At 41.4% G+C, this 27,790-nt stretch overlaps 1 protein-coding gene across 1 annotated transcript in view; it reads left to right on the forward strand.

Moving 5' to 3' along the window:
• Nucleotides 1–640: 640 nt before the first annotated feature.
• Nucleotides 641–27,790, forward strand: part of CCDC92B (coiled-coil domain containing 92B) — a 79,039-nt gene continuing 51,889 nt past the window's right edge. Inside the window, exons 1-2 of the mRNA XM_063443974.1 lie at nucleotides 641–934; nucleotides 13,529–13,676. Coding sequence (XP_063300044.1) covers nucleotides 13,547–13,676 — 130 coding nt within the window. The 5' untranslated portion in view covers nucleotides 641–934; nucleotides 13,529–13,546. The remainder of the gene's footprint in view (nucleotides 935–13,528; nucleotides 13,677–27,790) is intronic.

The following is a 27,790-nucleotide window of genomic DNA, read 5'->3' on the forward strand; positions in this document are numbered from 1 at the left end:
GCATGAGCACTTCCCTCTTTCTACTGCTAATACCTCTCCCTATGCAACCAAGCATTCTGCTAGCATTTCCTGCTGCTCTATTTGCTCTATTTGCTAGTGAATTCGATTTTGGCATAAAACAGAGGGGTTCCAAAAAATAACTGGAAGCTTCGTTTAGTAAACCGACCTGTGCTACCATATAACAGCTACATTGGCTCCCATTAATCTTCTATGGGGAACATGACCTTTTATACCTTGAAATGCTCTATGCTTCAGTGACAATGTTCTCTCTCTGTCTTTTTCCAAACATGCATGAGAACAAATCTGAGTTTATTTCTATTTAAATATCTCCCCCACAGCCTTTCCTTAGGACCCCCAGCTTGCTGGAGCTGCTCTGAACAGCTTAGCTGTACATTTCTCCTGCACACACAGGTCATGGTTTCCTGGTTCAGCATCATGTACCCTTGCAGCCCCCCTGGGGATGCCTATGATGATTTCATCATGCTGATGGGGTTATATTCCTCCTCCTCCTCCCCCCCTCTTTAGGAGCACTCTGTGTACAGCTCCAGGCAGGAGAGTCCCTCATCACTGAGATCACCAGTTCCTGTCACGTTGCTATGTTTACGCCTCCTCTTGCCGTCCTCCTTGGCTTGATGCCTTCATCAATAGAGGAGGCCTGCAGCACTTTGTGAGGCAGGACACCCAGCCCCTTAGCACTCTGACACCAAGCCCTGAGGGAAGGCTGGAGTGTTATTATTGGATGCGTGGGATCACTGCTGCTGGTGTGGGTTTGTTTACAGCTTCACTTACTTCACAGAGCTGAGAACTTGCCCTGCACCAGACCAACCCCCACTCCCTCCCCTGTGCCCATCACCCCATGCCCTGCCAGCTCTGAGAGAGTCCCTAATGAGGTGAATCTGCAGCCCACTCTGCCCGCATTCCTCCTTCTCTGTAGGTAAGATGGCTGTGCTCTGTGCATGTAAACAATTCATTTCCAGGCTGTTAGGATGGCATGGAAAGTGCTGAGGAAACGTGTCCTGCCTGTTTCTCTGTCCTATCAACCTAATTAGTAGGGTGACAGCAGGGGCATCTCCCCCCAGGTAGCTCTGTATTAGATCTACAATGCTCAGCTGGGGACTGGGAAATAAACAGGGGATGTGATGCAGTGAAGGAATCTGAGTTCTGCATTCCTGGCTGTGTGCTTGGCTTGTTTTGTCTGTATTGTACTTGTATGTGTCCCTGTTGTCTGTGCTAAGGTTTAGTTATTTGGTATTATTATTATGGATACAATTTTTCTTAGACGTTCCATCTGAGAAACCACGTGACATTCTGATGTTTTGGGGTTGTTGTTTTTTTTTATACCTTTTTTTTTAAATCACAGACCATGTGATGTACCCATACACGCCATGGAAGCAAACATAGATTGCCAACCTCTGGCACTGCATCTGCGTGCTTTAGCTCTCAACTAAAAGCTGTCTGAGCTTGATAGGAGTTATAGCTCATTGTCACTAAAATCAACATCAAGGGAAGAGAGAGGCTTTTAATGTTGATTTAATGTAGGCTTGTAATGATGATTGGTGGTATTGCATTGGCCATTAGTATATTGTTTCTTTTAAAAAAAAATGTATGCATTTCCTTTTTTCACCCTCGGATTTTGGGTTCTGAGTTACATTAACCTTGGGAATAGGATGGGATCAGCTGTGTAATGCTTCCTGGAAATAGAAACCACTTCAAATAATGTGTGTCCTCTATGTTAAATTATCATGACCAATCTGATTTGTTTTTTTCACTGTGAAGGTTACTTTCTATTTTGAAGCAGATATGCAATTAGACTCAACCATTAGTATTATAGTCTAACTCTAGCAATTAGATAACCTTGGAGCTGAGATCATACTAACATTAGGGCATATAATTTAATGGTCTGTTTTCCCTGGTGAAACTCTAGCTCACCTTCACCAGAACACAAATTTAGCTAAAGGACATTTCTTAAATAACAGCTGCTTAATGAATGAAGCATGGTTAATGTTCCGCAAACTCAATTTAAGAGCAGAAAAATATATTATATTTTTTTTGTCTAAGATTTCCCTGATAACTGACTGCATCACTCAGTAAAACTGTATATAGTGTGCAGCAGCTGTGATCTCATTATAAGCAGTTCCAATTTGTAATTTGCACAGGGTTGTCAAACTAAGTGACGCAGCTTAGAATTAGACCTTTAAAAAAATTGCTAATTATGACACAATCTACAGATTTCTGTCCAATTTTATTTTTAAGAAATTGGATGAAGGAATTTGTTTTTTCTTATTTTAGATGAAGCGGCATGAAATGTATTTCATTAGTTACTGTGCGAATTTAAAAATCTTTGTGTGATTGTGAAAGATAACGACTGATTCAAGTCTAAAATTCGATAATAGCAACTGACTAGAAAAAGTAAGATGGCAGTTCCCATAGGCATCATGTTTATCCATCATAACATTGCTCAAACAATGCAGAAAACATCTGGAGACATAAAACAGATATAAATAGGGGGAAGTCCAAGCATTTTTAATGGAAACTCACTAAATAATTCTGAGCCTTTTATTTTTAGACAGTATTATTGGTACATTTTGCAGCTAACAAATTTGAGATTCAGAATAAAAAACCAAGCAGTGTGGAATTGTTTTATTTATATCTTTGTATTGCAATGTTACATTTAGCACATGTTGGATTTTGAGACCTCACTAAGATAAATGAGTGTCTCATTCAAATAAGCGTATTTAAAATATACTAGTAAGTAATATAATAGTATATATATATATATAATATAATATATATAATAGTAATATAATAGCAAGCTGAGTTGACCTGTGAATCCACTTTACATTTTAAGTCCAAAATATTAATTTGAAAAAATCTCCAATTCTAATCTCAATCTTGCTGTTTGGTAATCAACCCCAAGAGTTACTTCGAACATTTTTACCACTACAGCCCACTGTGATTGCAATGATGCAATAAGTACCTTGGCGCCATTCACAGGAAAGGGGGCAAACTGTTTTTCAACTATTTGCCTCTTAACGTGGTCCCACCTAGCCTCCATTAATTGTAGCTAAACAGCATCTGGCTTCTGCAGAAGCCATATGCCGATCACGCCAGCCATTCATCGACTGAGTGTGTCAGCTGGGTGCTCTCCGCCAAAGAATAAGTATCTGTGCAATTAAAGATGCACATAATTGACATTAGCGAGTCTGGACGTCTGATCCTCCAGAGGTGAAGTTACATCCCTGGAAACAACATTAAAGGGTTACTCCAACCTTTTCCTGTGTAACATGCCATATCAGGCACTATGGAGAATGTATAAACTGCAAAATAAGAACTTTACTCATCTTAAAACCAGCACCAAACAAAGCTCTTGTCACTGATCTCCCATGTACCCTCCGCCATCACAGGAGTCTGTGATTGGACCGTTTCAGCGGCTCAAATGCATGCACGCTCTCTGAGCCATGGAGGAAGCGAGTGGGTAGAAGGAGGAAGGGTTATAAAAAAAAAACTATGTGCAACAGATGGAGGCCAGAGGGAGGGAGGAGGAGCAACTTTTTATGCTCAGGATTGACATTGGGAGCACAGAACAGAACACATGAGCAAGATCTTTATGTGTTTTATGCTGAAACATTGCACATGCATACTCCTATCACCATGAACACTTCAAATCACTGACGTGGTCATGGGAGTTGGAGTAACCCTCTGGATATGTGTAGCATTTCATACTGACCCGTTACAAAGTGGTGGCTAGAATATCCATGTTACATGTTAGTAATGTTGGACATTAAAGGGACACTATAGTCACCAGAACAACTACAGCTTTTTGAATTTGTTCTGATGAGTAGAATCATTACCTTCAGGCTTTTCCGAAAAAATGCAGTGTTTACATTACAGCCTAGTGATAACTTCACTGGCCACTCCTTAGATGGCCGTTAGAGATCCTTCCTGGGCCATGGCTGCCTAAAATGCTTCACAACATATCAGCATCTCCTCCCTCTGCATACAGACACTGAACTTTCCTCATAGAGATTCATTGATTGAATTCATCTCTATGAGGAGATGCTGATTGGCCAGAGCTGTGTTTGACTTGTGCTGGCTCTACCCCTGATCTGCCTCTTTGTCAGTCTCAGCCAATCCTATGGGGAAGCATTGCGATTGGATCAGGCCACCACTTCTGATGATGTCAGCAGGCAGTGGGCAGCTCAAAAGCAAACAGGGACAAAGCAAGCAGCGCAAAACTTGAATACAAGTAAGATTTTACTATATTTAGAAAGGCAAGAGGGGCCAGGGGAGCTAAATGGTGGTTTTAACACTATGATGTTTGTGTTCCTGACCCTATAGTGTTCCTTTAAATTTACTGTAATTTACTTTCTATTTTAGCTTTGACTGTCACATGCAGTGTTTTATCAGTTTACTATTGTTGCAACAGTAATAGTAACAGTATTAATGCTAGCTGCTGAATAATAAGAACTGGTGCATTACGTGGTCAATAATACTTTAGTATCACCCCTTGTACTTACAGGATCTAAAAAGTCTAGGAGCAACAAAAGCTATGTGCAATATTGAATGCTGACTATAATGATGTAACACGATCAGGGTAGATACAGTTCATCGTGGCAGGATCAAGGTACCATTGAGAGAAGTACTTTTAGGAGTTCTTTTTATTGGCTGCCCATGTAGATAGTTTATAGCAGGTACTAAAAATCCTTCTTGAACCCGTTTGGCGACTGACAGACCTCAAAGGCAGAAATGTATTAACTCTTGCCAGCAATGGACTCAGAAGTGGTGGAAACACTTTCTCTGGAGGGATAAATTGCACTTTTACTTCTGAAAGCCCAGTGGATGAAGTCAGAGAAAGTTTGACCTCCCAGTGCTATCTATAATGTTTGTTAACATGATTAAAGGTCTGTTCTAGTTTTTATGGTAAAGGCTTGGTGTCTCAATTCCATTGACAAGACATATTAACTCTGTAGCATAGGCTACAATTCTCTTTTGAGAAGGTCCTTAAAGTAACACTCTGAGCAGCACGCTTCAGTGGTTAAGCCGCTTAGCTACTAAAGCGTGCTGCTTGGAGTGTTACTTTAAGGATAACAGTGGTCTGCAGGTTCTCTCCTTTATGAGAGCCAGAATCTTCCTGTTTTGGATTAAGCCCAACAATGTAGGGCTTAACTAATTTCCTAAGAACGATCAGCTGATACTGCCTGCCAGTGGGCTTAGTCCTGCACGGTAGGGTTTAGAGAGTTAATGGATGCTCTGTTCAGGAAGTGAGCAATGCTCTTGTCAAACCAAAAGTTGTCAAACCATTAGCAAACTGTTTGACTTCTTACTTTGAGGAGGCGTCAGGACACTCCTGGCATTGTAACCAATGTAGTACAATGCAGTGGTTATGGTGTTTGGAGTGTTCTTTTCACTGTTTCTTCATGACATTTTCCCCACTTTAGAGGCGTAGGTCCATACAAAAGTGGTTTGTTGAGATTGGTGTGGTGTGACCTTAACAGAACTCTGATCTCAACCACATTAAATGCCTGTGAGATGATTTTGAAAACAAAGTGCTAGACAGCTGTATTTGCCCAACGCCAGTGCCTGACCTCCCTAATGCTCTTTTAGCTAAATGAAAAAGAATCTAAGCAGTAATATGCCAGCATCAAGGGGAAATTCTTCCCAGAAGAGTGCAAACTGCAAATTATTTGGCATTAGTGTTTGACAGGCAGGCGTCTACATACATACAGCCATGTAGAGTATTCTGCTTACCGGTACATTTGGTCTTCAAGTTACATTGAACCATATACATTTTAACTATCTTTAACGTTTTTATTATAATACTTGTTGTGTATTTTCTCATGTTGGGAGTCAGAGGCAGATATCAACTGAATATTATTTTGTGTCATTTTTATATACTAGTTTCTAGTTCACTCTCAGATTAAAACATGGCCAGCATTTGCAAACTAAGATTTTATTATTGTAGATAAAAGGTATAGTAATGTAGCTGAGATCAACCTGTCACATGCTCTTGTCTTTTTCTGGTTGAATGATCTGAAGCTATAAATTGATTTTCTTTTCAACTGTAGTATCTTTGAGTGGCTTCCTGAAACAGCCATTTTGTGCTGCATACTAATGACTTTCTACTATAGCTTGCATAAATGTTCATCCCCCCACCATGTTTTCAATTTTTTTGATGTTGTGACCTAGTATTCAATCGGGATTTGTGAGACTTCTAGCATGTGATTTGCGCAATATACATTCATTAAAGGTGTAAAATATTTTTTATTGTCAATTACTTTTTTCTTTTTTTTCTTTGTCAAAACAATATTTTTTATTGTTAACTTGAAAAAATGCATTTACCATCTGCATACATATGTAACCACCCGCTTTGAAATAAGCATTGGTGCATCCATGTCGGATAATTAGTTTAATGATGTCCATCTCTGTTTAATTAATGTGTCACATGATCTAAAAATAAGTACACCTGCTTCTTGAAGGCCCCATCATCATGAGGAACAAGAGGTGGTGTCAAAACAAGCCAGGCATAAGGTTTAAAAGAAGCACCAAGCATGACAGGACTACAGAAAATCCCACACTTTGAACATACCCTAGAACAGGTATAGGCAACCTTGACACTCCAGATGTTGTGGTCTACCCCTGATACTTTGTCAACAATATGGATATAAAAGCATGTAATCCACAACATCTGTAGTGTCTACCCTTGCCCTAGGACACTGGTAAACCCCAAAATAAAATAATTAGGCTTATAGGATATGAGAAAGCTGTCCACTGGAACTCAGTGAGTCTCTAAGGAGGACATTAGTCAGAGAAGCCAACAAGATTCCATTGTTAACTCCTATTGCAACCTGGGGAAAAATCACAGCTGAAATGGGAGAAACTGTCCATGAGACAGCTTTAAACCAAACAAACCACAATGCTGGGCTTCATGGACATATGGTGGGCAGAAGGACATTGCTGAAAACAAAACATAAAACGTATCAAATGCCACTTGGAGTTTGGCAAAAGACATATGAGAGCCAAATGGAAAAGTTTTACTTGTCTAATGAAAGTAAACCTAAACTATTTGGCCTTAGCACAAAACGCAACACTGCTCATCATACTATGAACAGCAGTTCCACTATAAAACATGATAGTCAGGCCCGGACTGGCCATCGGGCATAACGGGCAAATGCCCGGTGAGCCGCGATGGCAATGGGTTGGGGCCGGCAGGGGAGATCACAGGATCTCCCCCATTGGCCCATGCAGAGCCGGCACTATCTGTGCGCTGGCCCTGCTATGGTCCGGTGGGGAGATCATTTCCCTCACCGGCCCACAGGCACTGACATGCGGCTGCTGGCTGGGTAGGGAGGGAGAGAGGACTCGTTGTAGCTCTTACCTGCAGCTCCACCGGTTTCCTCTCGCGAGGTCTGAGCGTTGCCATGGTTACAACGAAGTGAACGCTAAAGTTCACTCACCACTAGGACCACCAGGGACTGCAGCATGGCCCTCCCCTCACAGGCAAAGGGTTAGAAGGGAGGAGGGGATATAAAGTTTAGGGGTTTTTTTTATTTTAAAAAAATTACATATTTAAATACATCCCACCAAAAATACTCACACACACAACACCCTCAGACACACACAGCAGACTAGATGGGCCGAATGGTTCTTATCTGCCGTCCCATTCTATGTTTCTGTAGTTCAGAAAATAAGCAGTGATTTTAATATATATGTGTTTTAAATTTTAATGTGATGTGATTACTTTCTTCTTTATCTGTTTATTCACTGCAGAATGGTTCAGAATCAATCCACTATAGTTCAGAGTTTTCGATGTTATGTATTTTATTTCTGTCCACTATAGTTCATAGTTTTCGATGTTATGTATTTTATTTCTGTTTTGTTTTTGTTTTGTTTTGGTCGTTTTTTATTTTTGTTGGAGTTGTAAGTAGCGAAATTGTTTTAGAATGATTTGAACTCTTATATGTGGTCTGATAGGCACAGCTCCCTACGTCTACTAACTGAAGGAAGGGGTTGCAGGCACAGGGACATTTTACATTTTCAGTACATTCTCAAGCTATTCTAAAATTTTTGATTAATTAAATTGGGAGCATGCCAGGGCACTCCTGGTACCATAACCACTACATGAGGTTGACGTAGTTATGGTGCTTGAAATGTGTGTATTCTTGTATTCGTTTTTGTCATGTAAAATCTATCGTTTGTTTTGCTCATGCGCAATGTTAGGTTTTAATATTTTTAAGGTATGTGTTCATTTGTTAAAATGATTGTCTTTCATTTATCAAGTTCGCTATCCTTTTGAATGTTGAATTTATTATGAGAAAAAAAATTCTATTATTGTATCAATAAATCAGACCTGGAGTGATTGCAATTGCTTGACCAACATAAATCTGTATTGGACCTTTTTTCACTAAATGATAATGTGAGTGTGAATGAGGCAAAAATGTGATGATTGATGTTGCAACTCAAACACATGTATATGCTATATATGCATACATATAGGTTTATTCCCTAAAATGTAAATTGAAAGGAACTCACAGCAAACTTCAAATTGTATTCCAAAATTAAAACATAGTTGACTTTTTCCAATAGTTTGATTTATTTTCTAATTCAGCTATTTTCTTAGTTTGATGTACTCACTTATCTTCACACATGAATAGCACACATCATCATATATGCCTAGAAACACATGCTGGACTGCATACATGCATTGACCCATATATGTGGTTGTAGAGGCTGCATTCCATGTACAAATGTCTAATTCATTGTCTCATCCATTTTCTCTGTTGTCTTTTACTGCTGTTAGACAAAACAATACCTTTACACACTCTAACAGCAACACAAATATACGCTGACACGTCATACGGACAAACAGAGCTGCCCTCATAGATGATTGCATACATTGATAAACATGCGTACAATATCTCACATTCATTCATTCATGCATAAATAGATCTGTGTACATGTGTACATGTACAGGAAAGCTAAGCTAAGAATGTAAGCTTCATACATACATCCCATAGCTGATTTGAAAAATCTTTGATTCAGATTTTATGCAATTTTGTATGTAGTGTAGGTTTTTCAATTGCATATTTAAATAGAAAAAATACTGCTGGATAAAATCATTTATGACTTTGTGCGCCTGGCTGTTTACATTGTTTGTAGCATAGTTGCAGCCATTCGGTTTTCATGTAGCTGCAAATCACTGCTTACATAATCCATTGGGATTTTGCATGCCTAGATCTTTAAGTTGGCGTGCCCTCTCTGTGGCTGGCTGTTGGCTACTAAGTGCTGGCTTGAGGGCACAGTGTGATGTAAAGTTGTTTACTTATCGCATAACTGTAGCCAACAGGGCACCTTGGAGAAATGATGCAGTCAGCAGTCCTCATTACTATTACGGTTTTTGTTTCTCAATATAAAAGGGGTTCTCCATTCTTGACTCTGTATAGTCTTAAAGGGACTTTACAGGCAACCTGACCACTTTATCTCAATGAAGATGTCTGGATGCCATGTTCTTCTAGTTTTAACACTGCAAGTAAAACCATTGTCATTCTGCAGGAACTGCGATGTCTACATTGCAGGGTTTAAATGCCTCTAGTGGATGTCACTCATCCTTCGAACACTAGCATAGATAAGTTAAAACAATGGTGTTATAAATACGGGGGTCAAGTCCTGGGGAAAAAAGTGTTGGAACTCACCCAAGATTCCCGCCCCTCCCCCTTAAAAAAATTTTTTTTTACACTCCTATGCATATAGTGCAGTGTGTGTATAATTAATGTAGTGTGTTTGTAGTGAATGCAGAGTATGAATAATAAATGCAGTGTGTTTGTAGTGAGTGCTGTGTGTAATAAATGTAGTGTGTTTGTAGTGAGTGCAGAGTGTGTATAATGAATGTAGTGTTTGTGTTGTGAGTGCAGTGTGTGTATATTGAATGCAGTGTGTTTGTAGTGAGTGCAGTGTGTATAATGAATGCAGTGTGTTTGTAGTGAGTGCAGATTGTGTATAATGAATGCAGTGTGTTTGTAGTGCGTGCAGATTGTGTATAATAAATGTAGTGTGTTTGTAGTGAGTGCAGATTGTGTATAATGAATGCAGTGTGTTTGTAGTGCGTGCAGATTGTGTATAATAAATGTAGTGTGTTTGTAGTGAGTGCAGAGTGTGTATAATGAATGTAGTGTATTTGTAGTGAGTGCAGTGTGTTTGTAGTGAGTGCATAATGTGTATAATGAATGTAGTGTGTGTAGTAAGTGCAGTGTGTATAATGAATGTAGTGTGTTTGCAGTGAGTGCAAAGTGTGTATAGTGAATGTAGTGCGTTTGTAGTGAGTGCAGAGTGTGTATAATGAATGCAGTGTGTTTGTAGTGAGTGCATAGTGTGTATAATTAATGTAGTGTGTTTGTAGTGAGTGCATAATGTGTATAATGAATGTAGTGTGTGTAGTAAGTGCAGTGTGTATAATGAATGTAGTGTGTTTGCAGTGAGTGCAAAGTGTGTATAGTGAATGTAGTGTGTGTGTGTGTGTGTAGTGAGTGCAGTGTTTATAGTGAATGTAGTGTGTTTGTAGTGAGTGCAGAGTGTGTATAGTGAATCTAGTGTGTTTGTAATGAGTGCAGAGTGTGTATAATGAATGTAGTGTATTTGTAATTAGTGCAGATTGTGTATAATGAATGCAGTGTGTGTGTGCTGGATGATGTGTGTGTGTGTGCTGGATGATGTGTGTGTGTGTGTGTGTGTGTGCTGGATGGTGTGTGTGTGTGTGTGTGTGTGCTGGATGATGTGTGTGTGTGCGCTGGATGATGTGTGTGTGCGTGTGCTGGATGGTGTGTGTGCGTGTGCTGGATGGTGTGTGTGCTGGATGGTGTGTGTGTGCGCGCTGGATGGTGTGTGTGTGTTGGATGATGTGTGTGTGTTGGATTATTTGTGTGTGTGTGTTGGATTATGTGTGAGTGTGTTGGATGATGTGTGTGTGTGTGTGTGTGTGTGTGCTGGATGGTGTGTGTGTGTGTGTTGGATAATGTGTGTGTGTGCGCTGGATGATGTTTGTGTGTGTGCGCGCTGGATGATGTGTGTGTGTGTGCTGGATGATGTGTGTGTGTGTGTGCTCTGGATGATGTGTGTGTGTGTGTGCTGGATGATGTGTGTGTGTGTGTGCTGGATGATGTGTGTGTGTGTGTGCTGGATGATGTGTGTGTGTGCTGGATGATGTGTGTGTGTGTGTGCAGGATGATAGGGAGGGGAGCATTTTTTTTCTTAAACTTTATGTGTGTATTTTTTTAGTTTATTTCCCCCTCCCTGCTTCTTACCTTGTCAGGGAGGGGGGAGATCGCCTGGTGGTCCGGTGGGGGAGCCAGCCGCTGCACACAGGTCCCATCACACGCTGTGTTTCCTCTCCAGCTCTAACTCTCGCGAGACTCGCCTGTGCGGAGCGTTGCCATGGTAACCCGTGGCAACGCTCTCACAGCCGCGGGTCTCGCGAGTGTTAGAGCTGGAGAGGAAACACAGCGTGTGATGGGACCTGTGTGCAGGTAGCAGGGCAGGTCCTGCAGGACTGGGAACGGGAACGGCGTTCCTGCTTTGGAAAAAGTGCAGGAACTCCATTCCCATGCGTTCCTGCAGGACTCGAGCCCTGTATAAATACATATTTGTATTCACACAGACAGGGCCGGCGCGTCCATAAGGCGGCACAGGATGCCGCCTTAGGGCGCACCGGCTCTGGGGGCGCAAAATTCCAGTGACCGGCAGGAGGGAAGTGCTCCCTCCTGCCTGGTCATCTCCTGGATCCCCGGAGCGGCGCTGAAGTGGATTAGGAGGCGGCGAGGGAGCTCTGATCTCTCTGACCGGCTCCCTCGCGCGCCTTTTGCTGATGCCGCGGGAGCCGGAATATGACGTCATATTCCGGCTCCCGCGGCATCAGAAAACAGCCTGCGAGGGAGCCGGTCAGAGAGATCAGAGCTCCCTCGCCGCCTCCTAATTCAGTTCAGCCGCACGCCTCCCAGCAGCCCCACTGGACCACCAATGAGAGACCCACGCCAGCTCTCCAGGTAGGGAGGCTAGGTGGGACATTTAAATTTAATTTAGATTATTAATTACTGTGTGTGTATGTGTGTGTGCATGTGAGTGTGAGTGTGTATGTCAGTGTGTATGTGTGTCTGTGAGTTTGAGTGTGTGTGTGAGTGAGTGTGTGTGTGTGTCTGTCAGTGTGTGTGTGCATGTGAGTATGTGTCTGTCAGTGTGTGTGTTCGAGTATGTGTCTGTGAGTTTGTGTGTGTGTGTGAGTATGTATTTTTCTGTATGCCTGTCTGTATGTATGTATCTGTATGACGGTATGCCTCTGTATGTATGTATGTGTCTGTATGCCTGTATGTCTTGTACGTATGTTTCTGTATGTCTCTGTATGCATGTATGTAACTGGATGTATGTTTGTCTCTGAATGTCTGTATATATGTCTCTGTATGCATGTATGTAACTGTATGCCTTTATGTCTCTGTATGTACGCATGTGTGTGTCTGTGTGTCTCTGTATGCCTGTATGTCTTTGTATGCATGTTTCTGTATGTATGTGTCTGTATGACGGTATGCCTCTGTATGTATGTATGTGTCTGTATGACGGTATGCCTCTGTATGTATGTATGTGTCTGTATGCCTGTCTATATGTATGTGTCTGTATGACGTTATGTCTCTGTATGCATGCATGTATCTGTATGTGTGTATGTCTTTGTATGCCTGTATGTATGTATGTATGTGTCTGCATGCCTGTATGTCTCTGTATGTATTTTTCTTTATGCATGTATGTCTGTATGTATGTGCCTGAATGTCTTTGTATGTATGTTTCTGTATGCCTGTCTGTATGTATGTGTCTGTATGACGGTATGCCTCTGTATGCATGTATGTCTTTATATGCCTGCATGTCTCTGTATGCATGTATAGCTCTGCTTGTATGTCTCTGACTGTATGTGTCTGTATGTCTCTGTATGATTATTTCTGTCTTTGTATGACAGTGTACCTGTATGACTTTGACTGTGTGACTGAAAAATGATGCCTGTGTGCCTGTGGCTTGGGAGGAAAGACACACAGGTGAAGATGCATTTTTTTTTTATGAGGGTTGGGGGCGCCAAAATGTATCTTCGCCTGTGTAACTAAAAATCCTAGCACCGGCCCTGCACACAGACACACACAACTACACACTACCATGCACACATTCCTGAGACTTGGATACATTCTGGGAAGGATGGTCGCATGCTGCATTAAAGTTTTAATGGGGCTGTAAATAGCCCCTTGACCTCTACTTTGGGGTTTTTTATTTTTTATTTTATTGCAATACAGAAACAAAACTTAGGGAAATGACTCCAACTTATATTCAACTTTGCTCTTGTGTTGCTCCTTAACTGGCACAGAAACTATTTTGATGTTAACTAATCCATTTAGTGTACCATATAAACATATTCATCACTGTTTGCTATTACTGACTCAACCCACATAAGACTCTTAAAGCACCAGTATTGTAGCATCGCTGACCACTGGTTTTTAAACACCCACAGGAGCCATTCCACGTTGTAATGGAAACTCAGTCTCTGGAGCGGCAAATCCAAAGTGTGCAACGTAACATTGACTTCCTAAAAAAGGAACAGCTGGAATTATTACATGATCTTCACCAGGAGATCCTGCGACTGCAGAAACGTTCCACGGGTGAGTAACTCGGATGATGAAACCTACTAAGTTTACATGTATGGAATTTATACTAAAAACAGATTTATTCACTATGAACTGTCAGGAAATCACCCAGGAAATGCAACTGAAAAGCCAAAATAGACAAATTGGAAAAATTCTCCCAAATCAGTCAAATTTCTTATTCAACTCTTTTGGATTTCAATTTTTAAATGGCTTGTAAATTCCTGACAATTCGTTGTTTAGTGACTAACCCATTGAAGAACCTTTATCCACTAAACGCTCCCAACATTGGAAGGTATGAGATCGGGGAGGGACATCACCAGTGATGCAACTTGCATTACAGGCAAAACCCATAAATTGGGATAGCGGGACAGGACCCCGAAATTGGCACGGTCTCTCCAGAATAGGGACTGTTGGGTGGTTTTAATTGTGGTGAGTTGATTTGCAAAGTATGTAGGACTATCTAGATGACATGAAAAAAGGCCCGAGTTGGAGAATTTTTTAATTCAACTATTTTGTTCAAAGCTTTGTAATTTAAATATTAATTCACCCAAATTTTTTATTTTTTTTTATCAAATAAGCGGCTTAGAATTTCTGGGTTATATATATATATTTATATTTGTGGTCAGTGACAATAAGCCGAGTTATAGTAGTAGTGGCATAAGTCGGTTGTGGTGTGCGGGAACTGATGTTCGGGTAGGCCTGTAAAAAGAGGGCCAACCAAATTGAATGGTTTGATAAAGGGAGCAGTGGGTGGGCGGAACCAGGCAGCAACAGCACAGAGGAAGGGGAAGCCTGTATATATATATATATATATATATATATATATAGGCAAACTAACCCCTCCCACATTTCCAGGCTTCACCCAGATTTGTGGTCGGGGACAATAAGCCTTCTTTTAATCCACATGTCAATAACTCAAAGTAATCCTACAAAATGTGTGGGTTTAGATGATGTCACAAATATTTTGTTCCTGGGATTTAATTTTCTGGGAGCAAAATGTGTTCTTTAGTAATTAAGCTTATTTATAATTTCATAATTTAAAAAATGACCTGTATAGAAAACTGAGTATTTTCCTCAACTAAGTTTCTCCATTAACAAGAAATATAATCTCCTACCATGTCCCCAGCTTCAGCAAATCTAATTAACTAAGTCTAATGACTTCAAACTAATTTACAATCTAGCGTGTACTTAATGTACCAAACAGATTTCATTCCAATTTACATATAAGAGGATAAGACCACAATAATCTGATGCTGTACAGATTCTCCTATTATGATGGGATTTTTCCTCTGGCAGAGTCGCCTTAAACATAGTTTATGTCATCATGCTGCTTGTAAATTAGGTCACTCATTTCGTTTTCCTCTCATGTTTTTTTTTTTTAAAACTTCAAAAGCCAATATAATCCGGCATCACTATCTGCTGTTAACCTTTATGTAATATGCAACACTTGTGCTTAAAATCTGGCCCGTACATTGGAAAATTTGCTAAGAGTGGGTAAAAATAGCGTGTGTCATTATGGGATGTTAGTGAAATAAAGCGAAAGATGTGGTGCATTATTGCAATTTATGTAAATCTATACAAACTATATTAGTTTGCGTGTGATATTGTTTCAATTCTCTTAGGGGTTATTTGCTAAACTTTAAAATTCGTTTGAATTTTAATCTGAAATTTTAGGCTAAAATAGTCATGGCATAATTATAGCTGAGTTTTAATTGTTTTCCAGATATTTTTGCTACAATTAAGTAATTAAACCCCTAACTGTGACAGTACTTCCTGGTTCTTTCATGCAGGGACGTTGCTAGGTTCCAAAAACACCTGGTGCTTCAACCCAAGGCAAAACATAATAACCCCTACAGAAACAGAGAGGTGGAGATATGTCATGACATATCACTGAAGCACTGATCGTTTTTTTTATGATAGCAGATCTTTGTAAAGCAGAATGTAGAATTAAATAATAAGAACACTAATCTCTTCCTGTAACCTCCATTAACTGCAACGCCTATGCCATTAGGCTTGGATAAAGCAGATAACCTACAGCTCTCTTGGAGCCTGCAGTGAGGCAGGGAGTGGTGTTTGATGTGCCCCAGGTAAGAAGTCAAAATGTTCTAAAACATTTTAGAAATTTGGCAAGGCACTCCTAGCCCTATAACCAATACAGCACTCTGTAGTGCTTATTGTGCTAGAAGAGTCCAATGAAAGTACAGGGATTAAAACAACACCAGAAGGGGTTTTTGGAGCACAGAACTTTGCTGCACAACCCTTTTGTTAGTTAAGAAGAGTGGAAGGATACCTAACTCTGTGTTCCTGTTTCCGACTGTGCTTTCATTGAGATCCTGGAGAACATCTTCAGAAAGCTGTTCATTGGTAGAGAGGAAGGGATATAACATAGATTATCAGGTATAGTTTATGGCATATCTTCCCTCGTTTAGTGTAGTGTTTATTATAGGTTTTCCATAAAGGATCAGGTGTTTTTGGAACCTAGCAATGCTGCCCATCAGTGCAGGACCTAACTCAATGACTGAAAGCAAAATGCTGACACCCTTAGCCAATGAGTTGGCTCTCAACTGCGGACTACTTACATTGAGGGCACCAGGGCACTCTTGGCATCATAACCACTACTGCACACAAATATATACCAAACAGCCTGTGAAAATTACTGGTTACCCTAATCCTTACACCTTGAGCCAGGCTGCTGATGGCCAAAACTATTTTAAAAATTACAGCGGAAGTGTGATTGGGCTACTGCAACATTTAAGGGCTATGATCATAGCTGTCCTGACAGCCTGAGGCCACTAACTGTGGCCTCAACAGACAGAGGGGATCCCCAGGTATCTTCTGATCCCCTTTTTTTATTCAGGATGGATTGATTAAAATGCAAAGGGCTATGAGCAGCGCTCACTTTAAGCACTGCTCATAACTCCTCTGTCAGTCACTCTAGGACCACTCACGGTCTATTATGTCACTAAAAATAGCAGCTATACAAACTATATCACAACCTACACACTACAAAGGGTTATTTACCATTCAAAGGGAATTTCGAATTTAACGCATAAAGTAGCCAAACCTGAAGCATAGGTGACTTGACGAATTTTTCCAGTTTATCTGATTCATTTTAATTTCCTGACCGTTTCCCCTTTAGTACGGTAAATAACTTTGTCAGCCTATAAAGTAGAAATAAATCCCTGTATCCACAAACAGAATCACATTCTTCACATTATATAAAACTCGTACTTTCGGAGATCTGCTCATACACAGAGAGCGAGGTAACAGGATAACAATTCAAACAGAAGACTGTGGGACTTTATTGAAGTACCGTATATACTCGAGTATAAGCCGACCCGAATATAAGCCGAGGCCCCTAATTTTACCCCAAAAAACTGGGAAAACGTATTGACTCGAGTATAAGACTAGGGTGGAAAATGTAGATCCTAAAAAAGTTATATTAACTGAATATTTATTTACAGTGTGTGTATATAATGAATGCAGTGTGTGTGTGTGTATGAATGCAGTGTGTATATGAATGCTGTGTGTGTATGCAGTGTGTGTATGAATGCAGTGTGTGTATAATGAATGGAGTGCAGTGTGTGTATATGAGTGCAGTGTGTGTATGAGTGCAGTGTGTATGCAGTGTGTATATAATGAATGCAGTGTGTGAGTGCAGTGTGTATATAATGAATGCAGTGCAGTGTGAATGCAGTGTGTATGTATGAGTGCAGTGTGTATATGAATGCAGTGTGTATATAATGAATGGAGTGCAGTGTGTGTATATGACTGCAGTGTGTGTATGAGTGCAGTGTGTGTGTATGAGGGCAGTGTGTGTATGAGTGCAGTGTGTGTGTATGAGTGCAGTGTGTATATAATGAATGCAGTGCAGTGTGTGTATATGAGTGCAGTGTATGCAGTGCAGTGTGTATATAATGAATGCAGTGCAGTGTGTATGTATGAGTGCAGTGTGAATGCAGTGTGTATGTATGAGTGCAGTGTGTATGTATGAATGCAGTGTGTATGCAGTGTGTGTATGAATACAGTGTGTGTATATAATGAATGCAGTGCAGTGTGTGTATGAGTGTGTGTATGAATGCAGTGTGTGTGTGTGTGTGTGAGTGCAGTGTGTGTGTGTGTGTGTGAGTCCAGAGCATTGGTGGGGGTGGGCATTTTATTAATTATTATTATTTAATTATTATTGTAATATATATATTTTTTTATGTCATTATTTTTATTATTATTATTTTTTTATTTTATTATTATTTTTTTTATTTATTTTTTCGTCCCCCCCTTCCTGCTTGTTAGCTGGCCAGGGAGGGGGGCTCTCACTCCCTGGTGGTCCAGTGGATGGGCTGTAGGAGGGGGCTGTCAGGAAGCTGTAACTTACCTTCACAGCAGCTCCTGTCAGCTCCCTTCTCTCTCCTCCGTCCGTGCAGCTCCCAGGTCAGCTTCCTCTGCAACTCTCGCGGCCGCGCGGAGCGTTGCCACGGTAACCCGTGGCAACGCTCTGACCCCGCGGCTCTCGCGAGAGTTGCAGAGGAAGCTGACCTGGGAGCTGCACGGACGGAGGAGAGAGAAGGGAGCTGACAGGAGCTGCGGTGAAGGTAAGTTACAGCTTCCTGACAGCCCCCGGTCCTTGTCTGTATTATGGCAATGAAAATTGCCATAATACAAACAACTGACTCGAGTATAAGACGAGTGAGTGTTTTTCAGCACAAAAAATGTGCTGAAAAACTCGTCTTATACTCGAGTATATACGGTATTAAAAAATAAAAAAAATACTTGGCAAACAAGGACATGGTACGCTTTGGCAGCTGCAATTCTGCAGTTACTCCAGAATTTCCATAGCTGCTGTGATGAAAATGTACACTGCAGGGTTCTACCAACTTGAAAGTAATTGCTTTTTATAAAAATGCCTTTGACGCTGAGCTCAGAAAAAGCTAAAAATAAATAATGTAGCTTACTCTCACTGCCTAAACCACATTACTGTATGCAGTATAAAACCATCAGCCATTTGTAATGTGCGTAGTTGGCAAATGTCTGTAAGTTGAAATCCAGTTCACCGCAGGAGGTCCCCGATTTGTTGTTTGATAGGACATGGCTAGCGATGCTACAGCTTGTCATCCTTAGTTAAAGCAACTGAGGCTCCATAGCACAGAGGACAGTGGATGCAACACTGCTTTCAAGTATATATGTTGCTTGATTGCCGTTTATAAACACCCGGATTTTTGTTAATTACCTGTTAGATTCATGTAGGCAGTGCCACCTTTCTGCACAAAATAAGGGTCTAACAGCACACAACTTGAGTTGCAGCAGTATCTCCTGGAATGTAAAAAACATCAATTACTGCAGTATATAGGCTTTTACACTTGCACTACCAAAGTGAGTTAAAATGTTGAGTGGCATTGCATGCATTCATAGCAATATAGTGCCGTCCATTGTTTTTAGTAAAGATCATTAAGGTTAGGGTGTACATAGGATTAGGGTTTAGGGTAACATTACCCCATTCTCAGCCAGGCAAATCCATTCTGATGACAATGTGAGTTATAGTTCATAGGATTTGTATTGTTCTGTTTGGGTTAAGAGACTACATGCAGGGGTAGGCAACCTATGGCACGTGTGCCATGCCCAGCACTCGAGGTGTCTTTGCACGGCACTCAAGGCTGCAAGAGCCAAACAGGCTTTGGCCTATCAGGAGTCCCAGTGAAACTTTAGGTAACTTCTGCCAATGCGAAAAGGTGGTGAAGGACAATCCTCAATTTATAGATAGAGGAAGTGATCTCAGATCACTTCATTCCTACACTTGTGAATGGGAATCCACACTGGAGTAGAGCAGCCCGCAGCTGCTGTTGCAGCTCCTGTCCTTGACCTGTACCTATCTAGCCCGGTCCCCACTGGACCCCAGGGAAGCCACCCACACTACTAGATATACACAGAGATGCAGAATAGGCCTCCCCTCAGACAAATAATACACACAGCCTACACATAAACGTACAAACGTAACACTAACAATCCACATACATGCACACAAACCCACATGCAATACCTTAACCAGCCCCACATATACACACACACTACTAAACACACAATGTGACATATCCATCCACACACAATTCCACAAGCAGCCCCCATACACAGCCCACATTTATAGGTATCATACACAACACCACAAAGTACTCATGAACATATACTATATAATAGCTCATATACGCACAAATACAATGATACAAAGCAACTGCAGTATAAATAACACAAGCAAAATACAGCAACATACACACCTCAATTTAGAAAAATAGGAACGTCACGCTACGGGACATCACAATCCTATTTTGTCACAGTGCTGCTAAAAGGTTGCCTACCTCTGGGTTAGGGGAATAGATTGCTCTGTGGGAAGGGTAAATCCCTGTACTTATACACATTCTGTTATGATCTGCACTGCACACCTCCCAATTGTCTTTATTTAAGAGGGACAGTCCCTGTTTTAGGCCAAAATCCCTCTGTTCTCTTTTGGATCCTAATGTCCCTCTTTTCTTGGAGCTAGATAGTGTAGGTATCTGAGTCTATAACAGGGCTTCACGGCAATACTAATCACAGTAATGTGCCTTTAAACTACAATAAATGTTTTAGGTATCAGTCCGTATAAATAAGATACTTTATTTTTCTAAATTACATTTTAGAAGCATGAAAGGCTAGAATGTCTCAAGTTAGCCTCGTCCCAGGCCACGCCCCGACTCATACCCCTAAAATGAAAGTGTCCCTCTTAGTCTGTTTGAACTGTTGGGAGATATGGCACTGTACTATCTTAATGCTCTAACAAATGTGGCAACATTACAGCTATTAAACATGTCTGACATAGTTAAAAAGGTCTCTCTAAGCACCATAACTACTATGGCCCATTGTAGTAGTTATGGTGTTATGAGCCATTTTCTGTCACATTGTTTTGGATCGGTTTGACAAAAAGCATGCCTATCCCCTGCATCCAAAGCAATGCTTGTGTGCAGCCACTGAGATTATGTGGAAGATTCACTTCCGTATTACCTGTCCCAAACTGAGCTACAGTGGTTATGGTGCTTAGAGTGCCCCTTTTGCATCGACTAATTGAGATATAGTGGGATATATTGAAGGTGTAACATTGTGAAAATGTCATTTTAGTGTGCAATTACAAAATACATTATTGTATTCCCGGTACTTTTTTCACAGTTTCAAAGTCTCATCCATTAATCATTCACCCCAAGGTAACCACATCAAATCACAGAAAACCACATTTTTTATTTTTATGATGAATATAAATATGTTTTGGTGTAGCTTTTGTCTTTGCTGTCCATTTAGCTCACCATAAGTCGATAGGTGTATACAGGGCTGCCATCAGAAATTTTGGGGCCCCTGACAAAGTTCAAGGTCTGGGCCCCTAGAGCCCACTCACGAGTCCGCCCACAGGGCCGTCCTTGAATCTGCCCACAAGGATGCTGTATGTGTGTAGAGTGAATGCAGAGTCTCTGTGTGTGTGTAGTCAATGCACAGTGTGTGTTTAGTGGATGCAGTGTGTGTAAAGTGGCCAAATGTAGTTCTGAATCTGTTGTAAGTCCCAGAATGCTTTGCTAGCTGGGGATCTACAATTTGCAGGGCTGTATTTAGCACTCAGCAGTGTATGTGTGTTTGAATATAAACATGGTATTGAATGGAGCATGTGTGTATTTGAATGTTTGTGTTTGAATGCAAGCGTGCATTTGTCTGTAGTGTATACACACACACACACACACAGATAGATACACACCCTGACATACATGCAAATACACAGACACACAGTTACACATATTGGCACATAGTTACACACACATATATACTCAGGTTCACACTGACATAGATACATAGACATACAAACATATACACAGACACATTCAGGTGCAAACTGACACACAGACACATACACACACTGATATACATACATGCACACACATAGGAGATACAGGCACATGCATTGACATACATGGAAATATACAGACACGGTTACACACACACACATACATTCACGTGCACACTGACACCCAGATACAGACACACAGATACACGCACACAGAGATACACACTCAGGTGCAATCTGGCACCCATATATACACAGATACACACATGCACACACTAACACTCTGATACACACACACACTGACATACATGTAAATATACAGACACACTGAAAGATACAGACACACACACTCAGGTGCACATTGACACAGATACAAACAGACACACAAACAGATACACGTAAAAACTAAATATAAATAAAATATATGTGTAAAAATGTAGAAAAACCAACAATAAAGTAATCAATTCTATGGGCAGATTAACACCAAATAAACACAGCTTTAGTTGAGAATCTCAGAAAACAAAGAAAGCATGAGCGCTCCAGCAAAATATTATATATATATATATATATATAAATATAAATTATGTATTGCACTAATTAACACACTTTAAAAAATAAATGCAAACGACCGAAAATGGGCCATGCACATAATAAAATATGACAGGCTATGCAAGATAAAAACGTACACAACATGGACAGGCAGCGCCAAATAGAAAAGATATACATTACAACAAAGTTACCAAAACAAACTAAGAATCTGTTTAAACATTTAAATAGAGCCACAACTAAAACTAAAATAAATGGGGAATATCAACTAAGTAGTGAAAATGATTGTGGACAAAAAGTGTACATAAAAATCAAAAGCACAGACACTAGAAAACCATGAACATAAACGCTGCAGCACTGCTATAAAAAAAAATCAAAGAATAAAACAATAACAAAAACATACACTCAGGTGCACACTACCAACCAGATACAAACAAACACATAGATACACACACTGATAGATACATAGATACAGACAAACACCCACACTCTCAGGTACACATAGATACACACACTGATAGATACAGACAGACACACACACATTTAGGTACACATAGATACAGACAGACACACACAAACACTCAGGTACACATAGATACAGACACACTGACACTTTTTTTTAAACCACCCTCCTGTTTCTTACCTTTAGGCTGCAGGAGGGTGGACTCTGCTGGCTGGGGCTGATGTGAGTGTGGGTCTGACTCTGTCCTCCTCTCCCCCCACCCTCATGTTTTTACCCTTAGGCTGCAAGAGGGTGGACTCTGCTGGCTGGGGCTGATGTGAGTGTGGGTCTGACTCTGTCCTCCTCTCCCCCCACCCTCATGTTTTTACCTTTAGGCTGCAAGAGGGTGGACTCTGCTGGCTGGGGCTGATGTGAGTGTGGGTCTGACTCTGTCCTCCTCTTCACACTCCCCAATGCTTCCTCCCACCCTCCTGTTTCTTACCTTTAGGCTGCAGGAGGGTGGACTCTGCTGGCTGGGGCTGATGTGAGTGTGGGTCTGACTCTGTCCTCCTCTCCCCCCACCCTCATGTTTTTACCCTTAGGCTGCAAGAGGGTGGACTCTGCTGGCTGGGGCTGATGTGAGTGTGGGTCTGACTCTGTCCTCCTCTCCCCCCACCCTCATGTTTTTACCTTTAGGCTGCAAGAGGGTGGACTCTGCTGGCTGGGGCTGATGTGAGTGTGGGTCTGACTCTGTCCTCCTCTTCACACTCCCCAATGCTTCCTCCCACCCTCCTGTTTCTTACCTTTAGGCTGCAGGAGGGTGGACTCTGCTGGCTGGGGGCCTGGGGCTGATGTGGGTGTGGGTCTGACTGTCCTCCTCTCCTCTTCACACTCTCCGGTGCTTCCTCCCGCGCGGGTGTTAGCTGGGAGGAAGTGAGCTCACTTCCTCCCAGCACTGCCAATGCCAGGATCCTTAAAGGGGCCCGGACTAACTATTAAAAATCCACGGCACTGATCGGGCCCCTTCAGAGATATGCCCATCGGGTGGCCCTAAGTGCATGGGCCACCCGATGGGCCCCCTCAGGTAGTTCTGCCACTGCCAAAACACATGTATATAGCGATAACTGCTATATATATGTATGCACATTGGGAATGGGGGGCATGGGTGCCTGGGCCCCCCAGGACCGCAGGGCCAATGACAACAGTCATGGTTGTCACCCCCTGATGGCGGCCCTGGGTGTATATTCAGTTGAACTGAAAATGATTCTGTGCAGAGACAAACACTGAGACTTTGCTATTTACTGATAAAAAAAGTAAAATATATGAGTGTCTCCTGTTTAGTCTGGTGAATGTATGTTCATGGTATAGTTGCTGCAGTGCAGATATTTAAAGGATCACTATAGGGTCAGGAACACAAATAGTGGTAAACCCCATAGTGCTAAACCCACCATTTAGGTGGCTTGCCTCCCCTTAGCCCCCCTATAAAAGTTTAAAACTCTCCTTATTTCCAGCGCCGCACCGGTCTGCCGGTGCTGGCTCCGCCCCCTTTATGACATCATCAAAACGGGCGCTTCATATATAGCACATACATGAAGTAACCCACAGTTGGCAGACCTACATATGCCCAGGTTAAAATCATTGCAAATAAGCGGGTGAGTACCCAGACCGTGAGGGGGTGTGAAAGGTGATGCGGGGGGCCAACTCTGTGGGGTGGAGGGAATGAGCGTGTGTGGAGGGCCTATATGAACCGGGCTGGTGTTCTCGAAGACGGAGAGTCTATTATTGAACGACTGAAGATTGGCCAGAATGGTGTTTAGACTTCCTATTATGGCAGTAATTTCTCCTTGTGAGCCGATCCCCAACACAGAATCCTCCGGGTTCAGTTCAGTGGTCGTACAAGGGAGGAATGGTTCGTCTCCCATGTTACCTTCTTGGGATGTGCTAAAAAAAACAACAAAAAAAAACAACATCACAACAACAAAGATTTGATTAATAACAAAACAGTTGAATAAGCGTAGAACTGGCTGGCTAACTAGTGCCAAAGCGAAAAGCCTTTGCGAAATCTGTAATTGAGGTAGCAGAAAAGGAGGAAAGGAACTTGTGTGCCAGGAGTTAGAGGTAGTATTGTTCCTATGCAAAATATCACTAAGACGATACGAAAAAAAATATTTTTGCACAATCAATATAGAGTGCAGTGTCAGACATTGAGTAGTATTACATGGGATGCACCAATTGTAGATACACCTTTAATGAACCTGAAAACAGGACGTGATGTTAAGCAAATTTAAAAAGGAATGCTCTCCCGCCAACATAGTAATTGCAGTATGTCAAAACTTATGCGAAGGACATAGGCAATAGAGTTGTCAGCTGGGAAGCATTGATAACTATAAAATAAAGCATTTGCAGGAAACTTGGAAGCAAATCAAATAAAGTTGTATTGAATAGGTAAATAGAAAATGTAATGGTTGTTTCATGTATGCATAGCTGAATCTTCAGCTTATGTCATTATTTTAAAATCCAAAACATTGCTGTATATATATGAATTACTGACCCTTATACTCAACCAACATTGCTAATTGTAGATATATATATTAAATTGATTAAATAAACGAACAGACAATGAAATATTTTCTTAATAAACCTCTGGGCAACTTAGCAAGAATATGATATCTAATGCAATACATATTATATATATTAAAGCAGAACATAGCTGTGTAGTAAATACTTAAGCCATATTAATTAGTTATTTAATCTTGAAAATTTGGTTTTAATTAAGTATTTTAAACAAAGAAGTACCGGTAAATTAAAAGCATTTTAAATAGGGGGCGTGGCCAGCGGCTGAACTGAGCGGACGTCTCTTCACGGAGCTCCGCTCGCCACAATAGACACTAGAGCCACAAACACCGGAAAAATTAAGAAAATCCACCCGAGACACACAAAACCCCCAAGCAGAGACTATGGGGAAGAAAAACCGAAAGAATCTGAGCTCGGTATCGGTCCGGCAGCCCGACATCAGACTCTCCTTTGACCCTCCACGAAGGCCCAAGATGGCGCCTGAGGCCTGTTACTCACCAGAAGCCTCTGAAGAAGAAGAAGACTCCCTGCCCTCGTCCCGTTCAGAGGCCAGAGACAGCTCGCCGGAGCATGAGGCAGATGAATCCCCTGCCACAAAAGGGGATATTAAGAGGCTCCTGCTCGATCTAAGGCAGATCTGGAAAAAAGACCTCCAGAAGGTCCAGACGGAAGTGGAGGACGTGAGCCGCAAGGTCCACGACCTGGAGACAAGGGAGGCAACCAGAGACAACAAAATCTCTGCCACCGAGCATAACCTACAGGAGCTCAACCTACAGGTACGAGACCTGAAACGCTCAATGTCAACTATGGAGGCAAGGCACAGACGAAAAAACCTGCGCATTAGAGGAGTCCCAGAACACATAGACGACGCTCAGCTCCTGCCCTATATACATAACCTCATGATAGCCATGAACATTAGAGACCACACGGACAAGACACAAATCACCTCAGCTTTCAGAGTGCGGAAATCCGCAGCAGCCCCCACAGAAGCGCCCAGAGACATCATCATTGTCACCAGGGACATCTCCATACGGGCCGCAATTATGACCCGATCAAGGGAACTAGGCACAGTGACCCACGAAGGCCATAATGTGGCAGTATACCCTGATACGCCGTTTTTAGCGCTCACGGAAAAGAGGAAATTGGCACCTGTGGCTAAGAAACTGAGAGACGCTAACCTGAGATACCGCTGGGGCATGGATGGATCCCTCATCACTGCCGTCGCAGGTGACAGCTATACACTCACCTCAGCAGATGACCTAGACAGCTTCCTCGAACACACAGGACTGGCCCCAAGGCAACAGCAAAAGACTCCTTTGCCAGAAACCACAGTAGAAGAGCCGGAGCAATGTCTCCACTATGAGCGCAAGCAACACAGAGCACCGAGCACCGTGGCACTAAAGAGGCTGACACCTGTAGTCATGAGAGAACCAGAACGCAGATTTGCTAAGTGACTCAAAAACAGCACTGGAAATGGGCCTGATACCCAGGACTGCTGCTACATAACGAGAGATCAACCCCCTACCTAACCACCTATATAACAAGTATATGTACACTAAGAGTTCTACGTTAACAATATAAACCTACATACTAACTATATGCATAATTTGATGTTTGTTATTACTTGTCCCATATGATTCTTTGAAACGCACAAGAAAGATTATGATGTTTAAATATATATAACTTCAATAAAATTATAAATTGAAAAAAAAAAAAAAGCATTTTAAATAAATATATCTGATCCACACTTCCGGAATGATATTGTAATCTGTGTATTGGCTCACTGGTTTTGTTGTTTTAAGAATGCCAACTCAACAAGCTTGTGAAAAATGCGTATTCTACATATATATAGAATAGCTTTTATTTTAACAACAAAGACTAAGCACAGCTGTAAAACGACTCAAGTAACTGCTTTCGCCTGTTTAATTCATTCGAGTGTTTGTTTGTGTGAACAAGAAGAGGGAAAAACGTACAATATGATTTGAAAATTTTCGAATGGCAAATAGCTTGAACACGGCTAGTTGCCGATTACCTTGGTGTTCACATGAAAGGAGGAGCGGGAGAACGGAGAGGACGCCGGGACCAGAAGAGCGGGGGAACGAGGACCGGAAGTTCGGCTGTCGCGGAGACGAGGTGAACAGCGTGCGTACGGCAAGGTAGGAAGGGGGGAGTAGCGTTTATATAGGAACGCTAACTCCTCCCACAAATACAGGCCTTACACATTTTTTTTTAACAACAATTAATGTAATTATACAGAATAGGATAATAGTGTTGCAAGGGACCCAATGTGCTCTTAGCCATCGATCACTTTGGAATGATTCACATTCCGCTAGCTTTAAACCAGTTAAGGATGGAGGCAATTGTCCAAGTTCTAAACAAAAATAAAACATATAATTTGAGCTATGTTTAGTCCACTGTAATTTAACTGTTACTCTGTAAGTGTCCAACAGATATCATATATTGATTTTCAAAGGACAGAAAGGGCTTTTTTTTTCTTTAATAACTAAAATGTATACTTAATACAACAATAAGTGTAACTAAAATAGAAAAATGCATATTCACATTTACATACAGGGAGTGCAGAATTATTAGGCAAGTTGTATTTTTGAGGATTAATTGTATTATTGAACAACAACCATGTTCTCAATGAACCCAAAAAACTCATTAATATCAAAGCTGAATATTTTTGGAAGTAGTTTTTAGTTTGTTTTTAGTTTTAGC

Source organism: Pelobates fuscus, chromosome 1 (genome assembly GCF_036172605.1).
Source record: "Pelobates fuscus isolate aPelFus1 chromosome 1, aPelFus1.pri, whole genome shotgun sequence".
Taxonomy (NCBI): Eukaryota; Metazoa; Chordata; class Amphibia; order Anura; family Pelobatidae; genus Pelobates; species Pelobates fuscus.